The sequence below is a fragment of the Oryctolagus cuniculus genome, chromosome 17 (assembly GCF_964237555.1).
Source record: "Oryctolagus cuniculus chromosome 17, mOryCun1.1, whole genome shotgun sequence".
In the NCBI taxonomy this organism is placed as follows: Eukaryota; Metazoa; Chordata; class Mammalia; order Lagomorpha; family Leporidae; genus Oryctolagus; species Oryctolagus cuniculus.
In genome coordinates this window covers 27,459,010-27,472,429 of record NC_091448.1, presented here as the reverse complement: position 1 = coordinate 27,472,429, position 13,420 = coordinate 27,459,010, and the positions used below count along the sequence as shown (strand labels likewise).

The 13,420-nt window shown below is 44.3% G+C and overlaps 1 protein-coding gene across 1 annotated transcript in view; it reads left to right on the top strand.

The window, feature by feature from the left end:
* The window catches only part of CA10 (carbonic anhydrase 10), a 584,651-nt gene that overhangs the window by 554,046 nt on the left and 17,185 nt on the right, over window positions 1-13,420 (top strand). Inside the window, exons 5-6 of the mRNA XM_017349134.3 lie at window positions 6,847-6,942; window positions 11,767-11,839. Coding sequence (XP_017204623.1) covers window positions 6,847-6,942; window positions 11,767-11,839 — 169 coding nt within the window. The remainder of the gene's footprint in view (window positions 1-6,846; window positions 6,943-11,766; window positions 11,840-13,420) is intronic.

Below are 13,420 nucleotides of genomic sequence, written 5' to 3'. Positions count from 1 at the left end.
TATCTCTGGCATTCATGTAAAAACCCTCAACAAAATGCTAGCTAATCGAATGCAACAATGCATCAGAAAGATCATTCACCCAGACCAAGAGGGTTTTATCCCTGTTATGCAGAGATGGTTCAACATACACAAATCAATAAATATTTTACATTACATTAACAAATTGAAGAATAAAATCCATGATTATCTCAATAGTTGCAGAGAAAGCATTTAATAAAATATAGCATCCTTTTATGATAAAAAAAAAAAACTTAAGCAAATAGCTATAGAAGGAACATTCTTCAACACAATCCAGGCAATATATGACAAACGCACAGCCAGCATCCTACTGAATGAGGAAATGTTGGAAGTATTTCCATTAAGATCTGGAACCAGACAAGAATGCCCACTTTCACCATTGCTATTTAATATAGTTCTGGAAATTTTAGCCAGAGCCGGTAGGCAAACACAAAGAAATAAAAGGAATGCAAATTGAAAGGAAGAAGTCAGATTGTTCTATTTGCAGATGGAATGATCCTATATATAGGAAAATCAAAAATCCCCACTAAGAGTATTGGAAATCCTAAGACAAGTTTGGTTAAATTGCAGGATATACAATCAATGTACAAAAATCAATAGCCTTCGTATACACAGTGTCATGGCTGAGAAAGAACTTATAAGATCAGTCCCATTCACAATAGCTACAAAAAATTTAAATATCTTGGGATACATTTAACCAAGGATGTGAATGTTCTTTACCATGGCTAGAAGACATCAAAAATGGAAAAATCCTCCACATTCATGGATTGGAAGAATTAATATCATGAAAATGTGCATACTACCTAAAGCAATTTACAGATTCAATGCAGTTCCAATCAAAATACCAACAACATTCTTCTCAGATCAAGAAAAAAAAATGATGCTAAAATTCATATGGAAACACAAGAGATCCCAAATATCTAAAATAATCTTAACAAAAACATAGCCAGAGGCATCACAAAACCAGATTTCAAGACATACTACAGGGCAGTTATAATCAAAACAGGCTGGTACTGGCACAAAAAGACATGTAGACCAATGGAACAGAATAGAAACCCTAGAAGTTAATCCACACATCTACAATCAACTAACCTTTGTCAAAGGAAGTAACGTCAATCCCTGGTGAAAGGACAGCCTCTTGAACAAATGGTGCTGGGGAAATTGGATCGCCACATACAGAAGTATAAAACAAACCCCCTACCTCATGCCTCATACAAATATGAACTCAAAATAGATCAAGGATCTAAATCTATGACCTGATACCAACAAATTACTAGAGGAGAACATTGAGGAAACTCTGCAAGATTTTAGCATGGGCAAAGACATCTTGGGGAAAAAAATCCCAGAAGCACAGGCAATAAAATAAAAAATAGACAAATGAGATCATATCAAGCTAAGAAGCTTCTGCTCTGCAAAGGAAATACTCAACAAAATGAAGAGGCAACCAACACAATGGGAGAAAATATTTGTAAACTATACAACTGATAAAGGATTAATACCCAGGATCTATAAAGTACTCAAGAAACTCAACAACAAATAATCCAGTTAAGAAATAAGGAAGGAACATGAACAGGCATTTTTCAAAGGATGAAATCAAATGGCCAACAGGCAAATGAGAAGATGCTCAGGATCACTAGCCATCATGGATTCAAATAAAAACCACAGTGAGGTTTCACCTCACTCTAGTTAGAACGTCCATCATCCTAAACTCAAAAAAACAATAAATGCTGGCAAGGATGTGGAGGGTAAGGTATTCTAATACACTGTCAGTGGGAATATAAACTAACACAACCATTATAGAAGACAGTATGGAGATTTCCTCAGAAATTTGAAAATGTACTATAATACCCAGCTATCCCACTCATGGGAATTTACCCAAACGAACTGAAATCATCATCTGAAAGAGTTATCTGTGCCTGCATGTTTTTTGTCGCTCCATTCACAATGGCTAAGATATGGACTCAACCCAGATCTCCATCAACTGAATACAGGATAAAGAAAATGTTGAATATACACACTATGGAATACTAATCAGCTAGAAAAAAGAATGCAACAAGATGGATGCAACTGGAGACCATTATGCTTTGTTAAATAAACCAATCCCAAAAAGACAAATATATATTTTCTCTGAAATTGGAAGTTAATACAGAATATAAAAAAATGTAGAACATGAAGTAGATATCTTGTGATATGATTGTTGTTTTTAGCCCTGTTTATATTCCTGTGGAACTGTGGTCTTCCTACTTTTTACTTGTTGAATATCATGGTTAGAGGTACATTAAGCCTGTGATTACAGTGAGGACTGAAAGCATGTCCTTGCAAAAATCAAAGAAAAAAAAGGAAGGAAAGAAGGAGGGAGATCACAGGATAGAGAAGAGAAAGGAGGAAAGTATGGTTAGCTTCTTAGAACTGTACCTATGTAGGCCAGCGCAATGGCTCACTTGGTTAATCCACTGCCTGCAGTGCCAGCATCCCATATGGGCACTGGGTTCTAGTCCTGGTTGCTCCTCTTCCAGTCCAGCTCTCTGCTGTATCCTGGGAGCAGATGGGCGCAGCACCATCTGTAGTGGCCATTTGGGGAGTGAACCAATGGAAGGAAGAACTTACTTTCTCTCTCTCTCTCTCTCTCTCTGTCTATAACTCTACCTGTCAAATAAAAATAAATAAATAATAAAATAAGAATTGTACCTATGAAATACATGAAATCTGTTCTCTTTATATCACTGAAAATGTAAAAACCCAACAAAAACAAAGATGTATCTTTCTGTCCTTCTTCTCTCCTTTTCACTCTTTCAAGGAAAGAAAAAAAATATTTTAAAACAAAAAGAAGGGTAGGTATAAGCCTCCCCTGTTTCTACTTTCCCTCCTCAGCAGCCAGAGAGATTTCTCAAAAATGCCCATCAGATGTTAATTTCTTTCCTATCACCAGTAACTTCCTGTTGTACTTGGAATGGAATCAAGTCTCCTCTCCATACCCTACAAAAATTCTGTATAGCTGTTTCCGGTTGCAGCCACCTTTCCCCCTTTTCCCCAACTATTAGCTGTGTGTCCGACCTCAGGCTTTTTGCACTGGTTGTTTTTCCTCCTGATCTTCTCATGTGCGGCTCCTCTTCATCGTCAGAACTCTGCTCAAATGTCACCTCTCCAGAGTAACCTTCTCCAAACAGGCCATCAAATGTTCACCCCATGTCTGTACCCCCACCCATTCTTTGCAAGACTACCTTTCACTTTGTAAACAAAAATCTTACCTTGTTCCCCTTGAAGCACTTGCCACTCTCTGGAAGTGAGACATCATCAATCTTATTTCAACTGGCCTTGGCACAGAGTTGGTCCTCAAAGATTTTTGGAATCAATGAATTCCAGGCCCATGTGAAGGTCTGAGGTGAGGTGTGGTCTCATCTGGGATGTGACCACAAGGTTCAAGCTAGCACAAGCCACATCAGGTCATGGAGGACTTAGACACACAGAATGTCCTGGATTGTGGCACCTGCTGAGTTTGAGCCTGATGCAAAGAGCAAAAATAATTGATTGCTTCCTCTGTGACTGCTATTTCTCAGCCTTGCATTTCCAGAAATCTTCTCGAAAATTAATATATTATCTACAATAAAAAGTCAAGGCTATACAATAATTTCAGGTAAGCAGGTTTTGTTTTCACGTGGTAATCCCAGCTAGGCTAGTGGAAAGCCTCAGGGCATCCCTTTAATGAATAGCTACACTTGGAGTTTAAATAGCATATCATCCTTGGCCTGTAAGAGTTGGTTCTTGAAAGCAGTTGCCTGTAGTAGCCTCACATGCTTGCTCAGAGGTTGAATGTTCACTGATCATCTGCTTCATGTTCAATACTCTGATTATCCTGAGTAAGCCCCAAAGTTGGAGCTCAGTTAAACTAACGTTTAGGACCCACCTAAGCTATTCAAAACCCTGATTCTATAGGGATTGGATTGAGAAGGGTCAGCTACAAGTGGCAAGAAGGAATCCACAGGCATCACTCTGAGAACCCATTGCCAATCTTATTCTCATTCATTCTCCCTCCCTCCATCCCTCCCTCTCTCCTTCTCTCTCTCTCTCTCTCTCTCTCTCTGATTTGCATATTGCTGCTCCCCAAGCCCAAATTCATGGTAGTACAAGCATCGCACCCCTCCCCCAGATCCACCCACACCCATGCTTGTTATGAGTGGTTAGTGGGTATTGGATTGGCACCACTCTTATCTGGCTAGGAAGGAATAAAAGCAATAACTGCAGGAATTGTAATTACCTCTGACAGGCCTGGGAGGCAGTGGAAGGGAAGCCATGCTCTTTCACAGTCAAGTCCTGCTGTCAGTGCATTGATGGCTCCAGGCCCCAGGTTATTACTGTCCCTCCTTTTGTGATGCTCAAATTGGGTTCTAACAGGTGGCAATAAGATGCCTGGCCACTGTCAAGCTCTCTCTTGACATCTCTGGTGCTCCTGGAGGTTGCATGGGCCAGGAAATTTCTTGGTGCCTCCTCACCTGACACACACACACTACACACACGCTACACACTGCAAAATCATGTGGTGCTCATGTCTGCCATTACACCCTCCCCACCTGTGTCCTGTCCTCCTGGAGCAACTTATTCATCACGGGGAAAGATGTGGAGTGAGTGAGGACATCCCGGGTCCTGGTTCTTTCCCATGGCCACACTTCTCCACCTGCAGAGTGCTTGTTGTCATGGGGACTGGGAAGGAGTGCAAAGGAAGGGGGACGAATAGCAGAGTTGCTGTTGTCTGACACCTGTCTCCACCGGCAAAACTCACAAGTGAAAAAGCAATCAGCAATTGGACTCTCATGAGCAACCATCACCTGTGGTTCCTCCTGGAGACTCTCCCCTGGCTCAGAAGATTCCAGAAAGTCCCAGCCTCAGGTGCCATCATCTCCATGGGCAGGGATGGGCGGCTGCTGATGATTGATTATTTCCACCATTTCCCAACTCCCACTGCCCTCTAGTGCAGAGTTTCCAACACACACCAGTAGTTCCCACTCCAAGTCAATTAAGTCAGAATCAGCAGACAGGCATTGGTGGTCTTTGAAAGGGCCTGGGGGGTCTGGAGCCATGGTGAAGTTGCAAGAGTTCAAGGAAAAGTATCTTTTTGACCATTGCGTTTCTCAACTTCGAAAACTTCACCTCCTTTTCTAATGTAATACAGGGTATTGGTAATAATAAATACTCCTACACTTTCAGAGTCCCAAGTCAGTTTTGCATGCACTCATTAAGTTCTCAAATCAGACTGTGGAAAACGCTAACATCATCACTGAAAAATAGACAATGTGCTTGCTGTGTTATCATTTATGGAGCAAAATAATGGAAACACAACTTGAGAGCCAGTGAAGGAATGGTTAGATAAGTGATGGGGCATTTATGCCATGCAGAATTCTACAGCTACCAGGATAATCTAAGGAGGGCTACACACATTGACTTAAAAAGGTAGTCAAACTGTTCCTATATTTTTAAAAATAAAAATCATTCTTATAAATCACTCCATTTTATTGTTTTTAACGTGTGTGTGTGTGTGTGTGTGTGTGTGTGATTTATAAGCACAAAACATATCTAGAAAGATAAACAAGTATAAGATGTAATCAAGTGCTGGCATGGTGGCGTAGCAGATAAAGCCACCACCTGAAGTGCTGACATCCCGTATGGGTGCAGATTCAAATTCCCGCTGCTCCACTTCCCATCCAGCTCTCTGCTATGGCCTGGGAAAGCAGTAGAAGATGGGTCAAGCCCTTGAGCCCCTGCATGGGAGACCCCAAAGAAGCTCCTGGCTCTTGGCTTTGGATTGGAGTAGCTCCAGCCATTGTGGCCATTTGGGGAGTGAACCAACAGATTGAAGACCTCTCTCACTCTCTCTGCCGCTGCCTCTCTGTAACTCTGCCTTTCAAATAAATAAGTAAATCTCTTTAAAAAAAAAAAAGATGTCATCAATCAGCTGAATTAAGGCAGAGGTGAGACATCACTTTATATATTTTTAAATTGTTAAAAATTTATGCTTCCACACTTTTTTAAAAAATCTATTTTAAAGCTATAGTCAAGGAGAGATTTTAGTCTGCCCATTTTTCAGAGGAAGCCATTGCATTTCAGTGATGTGGGATAACTTGATCATGTGGCTATAAATCAGTGGAATTTGAAGAGATATGTCTTAAGGAACAGAGGGAACACCTGGTTCACTGGAGGCTGAATCCAGGACTCCTTCAGCTCTGCACATGACTGCTGCTTGTCCTTGCTGAGGAGGGTGGAGGTGAAATCCTCACAGCCAGGTGACCTGGCAGGCTGGCACATGGGGAGCCTGAGCCATCAGCATTCTGCCCACCAGAACCACCACTTCCTGCAGACTGGACAGTCGCCTCTCAGAGTCACTGGGCTGACTCAGGACCTAACGGCTCCCTGCTTGCTTGAAGGCTGCCAGGAAGATTTACTCACCGCCAGTGCCAGCTGCTGGGACAGCAGGGTGAGCACGGCCACCCCTTCAGGGCAGTTCCTTTCCTAATAAGAAACATTCACTTAACACACACTTTAGGAGATGCAGCCAGAGCCAGATGGGCACGGAGCTTATTAAAAACACGCTTATTAGAAGCACGCTTGTTACCACAAAACGTTTGCAGATATGTAAGGGCATTTGTGTAAGGGTGTGCACGTGCATTTCACACACACATACACACGCCCCTCTGAAGTCCCTTCCATCCGAAGATTGTCTTTTCAATTGTTCTTCAATATCCTATTCTTTGCACTTGACCCTCCTACAAGGGCATATGCTCTGTCACATTTTCATGTTGGATTGTTGTTCTTATTCTTGTTTTTCTCTCCCACCAGGTGCAGCTCATCCACTATAACCATGAGTTATATACAAATGTCACAGAAGCTGCAAAGAGTCCAAATGGATTGGTGGTAGTTTCTATATTTATAAAAGTAAGTCTCTTCATCATCATCATCATCTTGCCATTCCTACCCCAATCAGAATATCAGTTACCATCTCTCTTTGAATTAGAAGTATCAAAAGGGGTGATGTCCTTGGATATCTGTGCCAAGAAAAGCTGCCTGGTGGTGGCTGTTACATTCATGAGACTTGTGACAATTGAGGTCCCCTGCAGAGAGTTCTGACGGGCTCCATGTCACAGCACGAGAGTCTGAGAGTTCAGGCAGCTTCTGTCCCCCAGAGAAAAAGGTGCTGGATGCAGGGATACACTTCAGGTCCTGCCTAATGCAGGAGAATCAGAGGATGTAATAGTGCGGTGGGGGTAGCACTGCAGTCCCACAGGATTCAAAGGCCATCTGTCAGGCAGCAAGGGAAATGCAAGACTTTCCTTCCTCTCCAGCCCTGCTCTAACCGTCTCCTCGCTGGGGACTGGGGGTGTTTGAAGCAGCAGTAAGGTGCACCTTGGAATGTCCAGTTCCCTTATCCGAGTGCCTGTGTTCAAGTTGTGCCTGTGCTCTCAATTCTAGCTTCCTGCTAATGTGCACTCCAGGAAGGAGCAGGTGGTAGCTGAGGTGGCTGGACCACCCCCAAGGGAAACCTGAATTAAACACCAGGCTACTGACCTTGGCCTTGTCCAGCCCAGACTGCTGTGGGCATTTGAAGAGTGAATCACAGCTGGAAGTATCCGCTCTCTCTCCTTCTTCCCCTTCCCCTCCCCCTTTCTGACTCTAAAACAAACATCTCCTCCTAGCTTCTCCACCAGTGCTCTGAGGGTCATTTTCCTCTTACTCTCATGCCCCCTCCTAAGTATTGTGGGGTAAAAGGCAAAGTTCACCCACTCACACACTGACTTTATGACACCCTAGGGAAGTGCCACTTCTCTGTAACTGTCAGCACCAGCAACAAATTTCCACCCAAGAAAATTCTGATATTTAGAATTTTAGCAGATGCAAAATGAAGAAGAAATACAAATTTTTTCAATTAAAAAATTACTTTCTGGTTGGAAATATATATAAAAGTAACATGTTGCAAAAGTTGTCAGTCACTGTGTTAGCCCCTGCAGGAATTTTCACCAGGTCATTGGAGAAAGCGGCCAGAATAGAACTTGGGATCTGATGAAGATGACCAGTAGAAACACAGCATTCAGCACAAGGGGTTTAACAGAGCTCTCATTATTCAGAAGGGGCATTGGGGTCCCCAGGTGGCACTGCTCCCCCATCTCACCCTTGCTGAAAGCATCGCCCCGTGCAGCAGGCACTTCACCCTGCCTGGTCATCCTCTCCAGACCCACACCTCCTCCTAGCTTCCTCACTCACCGGGGTCAGGGCAGGGCAGTTATGGTGTTAGACAGGTGCATCTATAAGATATTACCACCTTTCGCAAAGGGAGGAAGAGGCATCTGCCCAGGGAAGGAAATTAGTCCTATCCCAAATGCTGCCAGCCCCCCCCACTCCATGTTATCTTGAAATAATAAACAGTATTTTATTATTAATACTAAATATTAATACTAAATAGAATAAATAGTATTTTATTATTAATCCAGAATTCCAGGCACCATTAAGTGATAAAATAGATGCAAGCTGCATATAATCAACCCTAATAATAACCTAAGGGTTGGGTGTTAGCATCCTTATCTTACAGATGAGGAAAATGGTTTAGAAAATCTTTGGAATTCTCCCCAGGTTCATGGGGCTCTTACTAGGCCAGCCAGGAGAGGAATCCAGGTCTTGGCCTTACTGGAATACTGAATACTTTTTATCTTATTCCCACTCTGTGCCTCCCTGACATAGCTAGGAGAAAGCCACTGAGAGCAAAGAGAGAAAACAGCATAGACACCCGGCCACTCACAAGCACAGGGACAACCCCTGAATTTTTTGCCCAGCCCCAAATAGGACGCTGATAATCAACTATAGCTTTCATCCTGGCCATGTTCATTGTCATGAAGCCTGTTGTAAAAGTTCATAGAAAAATGAAATTAAAAAGTTCATTTTGTTACAAAGAAATTGAAATCCATGCAGTGTGTCCACAGTACCTGTGGTCCCATGATTTTTTTTTAAAGCATCCTGTACATCCCAGCGTTGTCATGTGTGTCCAAGAGCGCACTCCTCACCATTCTCCCGGCAGCTTTCCCAGCGCCCACTCTCCCATGAGTAACACCCACAGGCCAACCTGCTTGCCTCACCAACTTCTGTCCTTGGGGAGGGGTCTGCCTTTGCCTCATGGTGGTTAAAGCTCCTGAGTCAGGGACTGTCACCTTCACAGCATGGGCACATTACAACTACGGAGTGATTGATGCGCTGGGAAACCACTCTCTCAATACTGAATCACTGGCGTGTTTCACGAGCATTCGCAGAAACACACACTACACCAAGAGCACAACCGTCGGAGCCTGCAGGTCCAGGCTGTTTCCCTGTCGACTGTTGGAAGGAACTTATGCCCCAGCCCTGAGGTCAGGGAAGGGAAGGAGATGGGTTCCATCATCTTCCCAGGCTGGTAAGGCCCCTAGAGGTGCTCCTGTTCCTTCCCTGAGCAAACCTGAAGCTTTCTGAATACATTGCAAAATAAGCCATAGCATCAACGCCTCTGTTTCACATAACCTGCTCCAGAGAGCCAACTCTATGGGGACTTCTCCGCCTGTAACTTGTCATTCACTAATCTCAATCACGGATTGGGCAGGGGATACAGAGGCCAGCTCTCTGCTAGGCACTGGTACCCAGAAGTAAGATGAGCACTTGGTCCCTAAGGGTGCACATCCTTCTCTCCTTGTGACCTGCTTCCCCATCACAGCTCCCTTCAGGGAAGGTAGGGACAGGAGATAAGAGCCCCACATTCAGGTAGTCTGGCCCTAGAGGTGTCATTCTGGCTAAAAACTGATTCATTGACAGGTCAAAGTTACTGGCTGAAATGAGAGCTTGTTCCTCTGTAGGTTTTATTTATCTCTGTCCTCCACCAGCCTCTATCCCGCCCATGATCACAGAGAACTGAGATTTGACTGTAAATGCTGCTCAATCACGCACCATTAACTTCCCACTTAAGCTCACTTACACCAAGCACATATTTTATCCTCTCACCCACACAGCCAACACAGGAGAGCCCACACATCATCTGGGTGTAACTGGAAATTTTTTCAATTACTTTTAATCTGCTCAAAGGCTTTGCTGCCAACACGAGTGCTGCCTAGATTCACCAGGTACCAGGAGCCCAAGGCATGACAAGGTTCCTTGCCTGCCATGACAAAATGTTTTCAGTCCTTCTTCTTTCGAAAGGGTTCATCAGCTCAAACAGAAGGCTTCAGGCTACCTCTTAAACACTGAAGAGGTGTCAAAATAGTAGCTGAATTTGGTACCAACATCATCAGGCAGCAACAGTGTTCAATTTGGGACTTTTCTCCATTTGGGGGTGCGTTTTTGCCTCCCTTGAGCTTTGTTGCTCACCAAGCTTACACAACACACCCAGGAAACTGTGCAAAAAGAGAGACAGATGGAGGGAAAACAAACAGTCTGCTTTCTCCAAACTAAAATTACCTGTTGCTTATCTAATAATAATAATCATCTGCTGCAATTTTTCCAACCCTCAGAATAAATCAGATTTAACAGGTTGATGTGTCACAACATCCGATTAGCAGCTGAGGCGTAAATTATAGAGCAGAGAGGAGCAGAGCATGGTAGGAGAGAAATGGTAGGGATGAACAGTGCCGCTCAGAAAAGGCTGAATAAAAGGGAGATGTTAAGAAAACAGTGTACACAGTCACGTGCAGCCACATCACAGTCACACAAACGGTGGCTCCTGGGCTTAAGATCCTTGAAGCTTGGCTTCTTTTCCCAAAGGGGGAATTTGGAGATATAACAGCATAGGCATAAAATGGAAAGGGATCTCTGAACATCTGGTACAATGTTTGTCCCATAACAGACATCGGTAAGCATTCACTGGGTGGATGGATGGATGGGTGAGTGGGTGGGTATATTGCTGGATGGATAGGTGGATTGAAGACTGACCAAATGACATGGTTTATGACATATTCAATTCTTGCAATAAGCAGTGATATAACTCAACTATATATTACTTTTTAGAAGTTTTTTCCATGTCCTGATACCTCTTTTCTGAGTTGGTCCTCCCTCCCTCCCTCCCTTCTCCTCCCCCTCCTCCTCTTCCTCCTTCTTTCTCTCTCCTGCCTTAGATAAATATCCATTCTCTAACATGTCATTCCCTACCCCCTGCTTAAAACCCTTTGATGGTTATCCAATCCGACAGAATAAAGGTTCAACAACATAACATGACACTCAAAGCTGACTATGAACTAGCCTCTAACTACCCCTCTAGCCCCACCTACCATCCTCCCCTATACCCTCAGCCCAACTACACTGAAACGCTTGCATGAGTATGTGTAGTTCTCACTGCCCCATATTTGTCCACATACAGTTCCTCTGTATGAATGTTTTTTTCTTGCCTTGCCTCCCTTTCCACACTCTACCCCCAAAATACTTCGTTCACGGCACTTTCACCCATTGATCCAGACTCAGCTCATGTCTTGTCTCCCCAGGTTCATCAGGTGCTGGGTGGTCTCCCTCCAAAATCCTGACCCCTGTGACTCTGTCATAGCCCTTTTCACACCACATTAGAACCATTTGTTGACTTTTCCTTCTTGAGACTCAGTTTTCCTATACAGTAGGGTCTATGTCTGATCCCTGAATATCCAGTTATCATAGTGTTGGCCATGGCAGGCACCCAGGAAATACAAATGAATGAGTGAATGCATGAAGGTGATGTTTATATGGGAAATTGCTTCCTAGTAATTAATATTTTCCTTTCTCCCCTAGGTTTCTGATTCATCAAATCCATTTCTTAATCGAATGCTCAACAGAGATACTATCACAAGAATAACATATAAAAGTAAGTTTGCTTCAGTTTCCTCCACTACAACTATTCTACAAAGGTTAGTTCCTTCGGAAGGCAAGAAGCCAGAACTGATGATCTCTGCGGGCCCCTTTGGCTTTGTAATCCTTTATTTCTGCAGAAAGTCTGTCTGGAGAGACAGGGTTGGCTAAAACGCAGTTCATTTCAAACAGAGGTCCCCAGGGCGCCTTTGTCATCCATGCCTGCCTAAGGCGATGATGATGGTCATCGTTAGTGTATGGATTACTAATGAGCTGGGGGCCTCTGCCAGCTGACAAACTCCACCACATTAGCTGTCCACAGCGGGGGCTTTTCTGATTATGTGATTGAAAATGTACCCACTATGGCCGGCGCCGCGGCTCACTAGGCTAATCCTCCGCCTTGCGGCGCCAGCCCACCAGGTTCTAGTCCCGGTCAGGGCACCGGATTCTGTCCCGGTTGCCCCTCTTCCAGGCCAGCTCTCTGCTGTGGCCAGGGAGTACAGTGGAGGATGGCCCAAGTACTTGAGCCCTGCACCCCATGGGAGACCAGGAGAAGTACCTGGCTCCTGCCTTCGGATCAGCGCGGTGCGCTGGCTGCAGCGCGCCGGCCGCGGCGACCACTGGAGGGTAAACCAACGGCAAAGGAAGACCTTTCTCTCTGTCTCTCTCTCTCACTGTCCACTTTGCCTGTCAAAGAAAGAAAGAAAGAAAGAAAGAAAGAAAGAAAGAAAGAAAGAAAATGTACCCACTAGGAACCTTGGATTCAATCTCAACCCTTAGAGGCCCTCACCTGGACCAGGTCTCCTTCTCTGTGTGGCAAAGTCTCCCTCCCAGGTATAGGCACCATGGATGGCATCTTTCTTCACTCCCATGTGTGGCCCATGGGTCTAGAGGACTCAGCCCAGATGCTTTGGGTTTCTGTTTCACCCCAGACTCCTTGTGCAGCACAGAGAACAATGCAAATGTGAAAGGAGAAAACAGGGAGCCAGGGTCGCCCACCACAATCCCAGAAGTGGCGAGATCTGTGAAAACTTGGGTGAGACAGCACACACTATGAACTAAAACAAATCAGTTTAAGAAAAAAAAAAAAGTTTTTACCTAATTAGGTAGGAGTAAACAGGAAGCTGGGATTCAGGGTCTTTGTCCTTCAAGAAGCCAAAGTCACTTTGACTGAGTTTCCTCATCTATAAAGTGAAAACCTTGAGCTTGAGGTTTCTAAAGGCCTTCTAGGTCCAGGATTCTGAATCCAGCAATAGGCAATGCAAACACCCTGACACCCCGCATTCCTCCATCCCTCCGGCATGCCCTTCACCCAGCTAGGAGCTGAGCCATGCCTGTCGTGTCTCTGATGGTAATGTGGAAAAGACAGAGTGAATATTTACAGGTCTCACCTTAGACCGCTGGAGGCAGAGTATGGAAAGTGCTTCCCTCATCCATCTATTATTCATTCAACGAGCATTTCATGCATGCCTGCCCCCTGACAGGCACCAAGTGAGGCTTCTGGAATGTAAAGATAGCCCAGACTCCAGTTCTACCCACAAGGTCGGTTCACTGCCAAGTCACTGCCCCAGGAAGAGGCTGGGGGGAGAGAGGGATG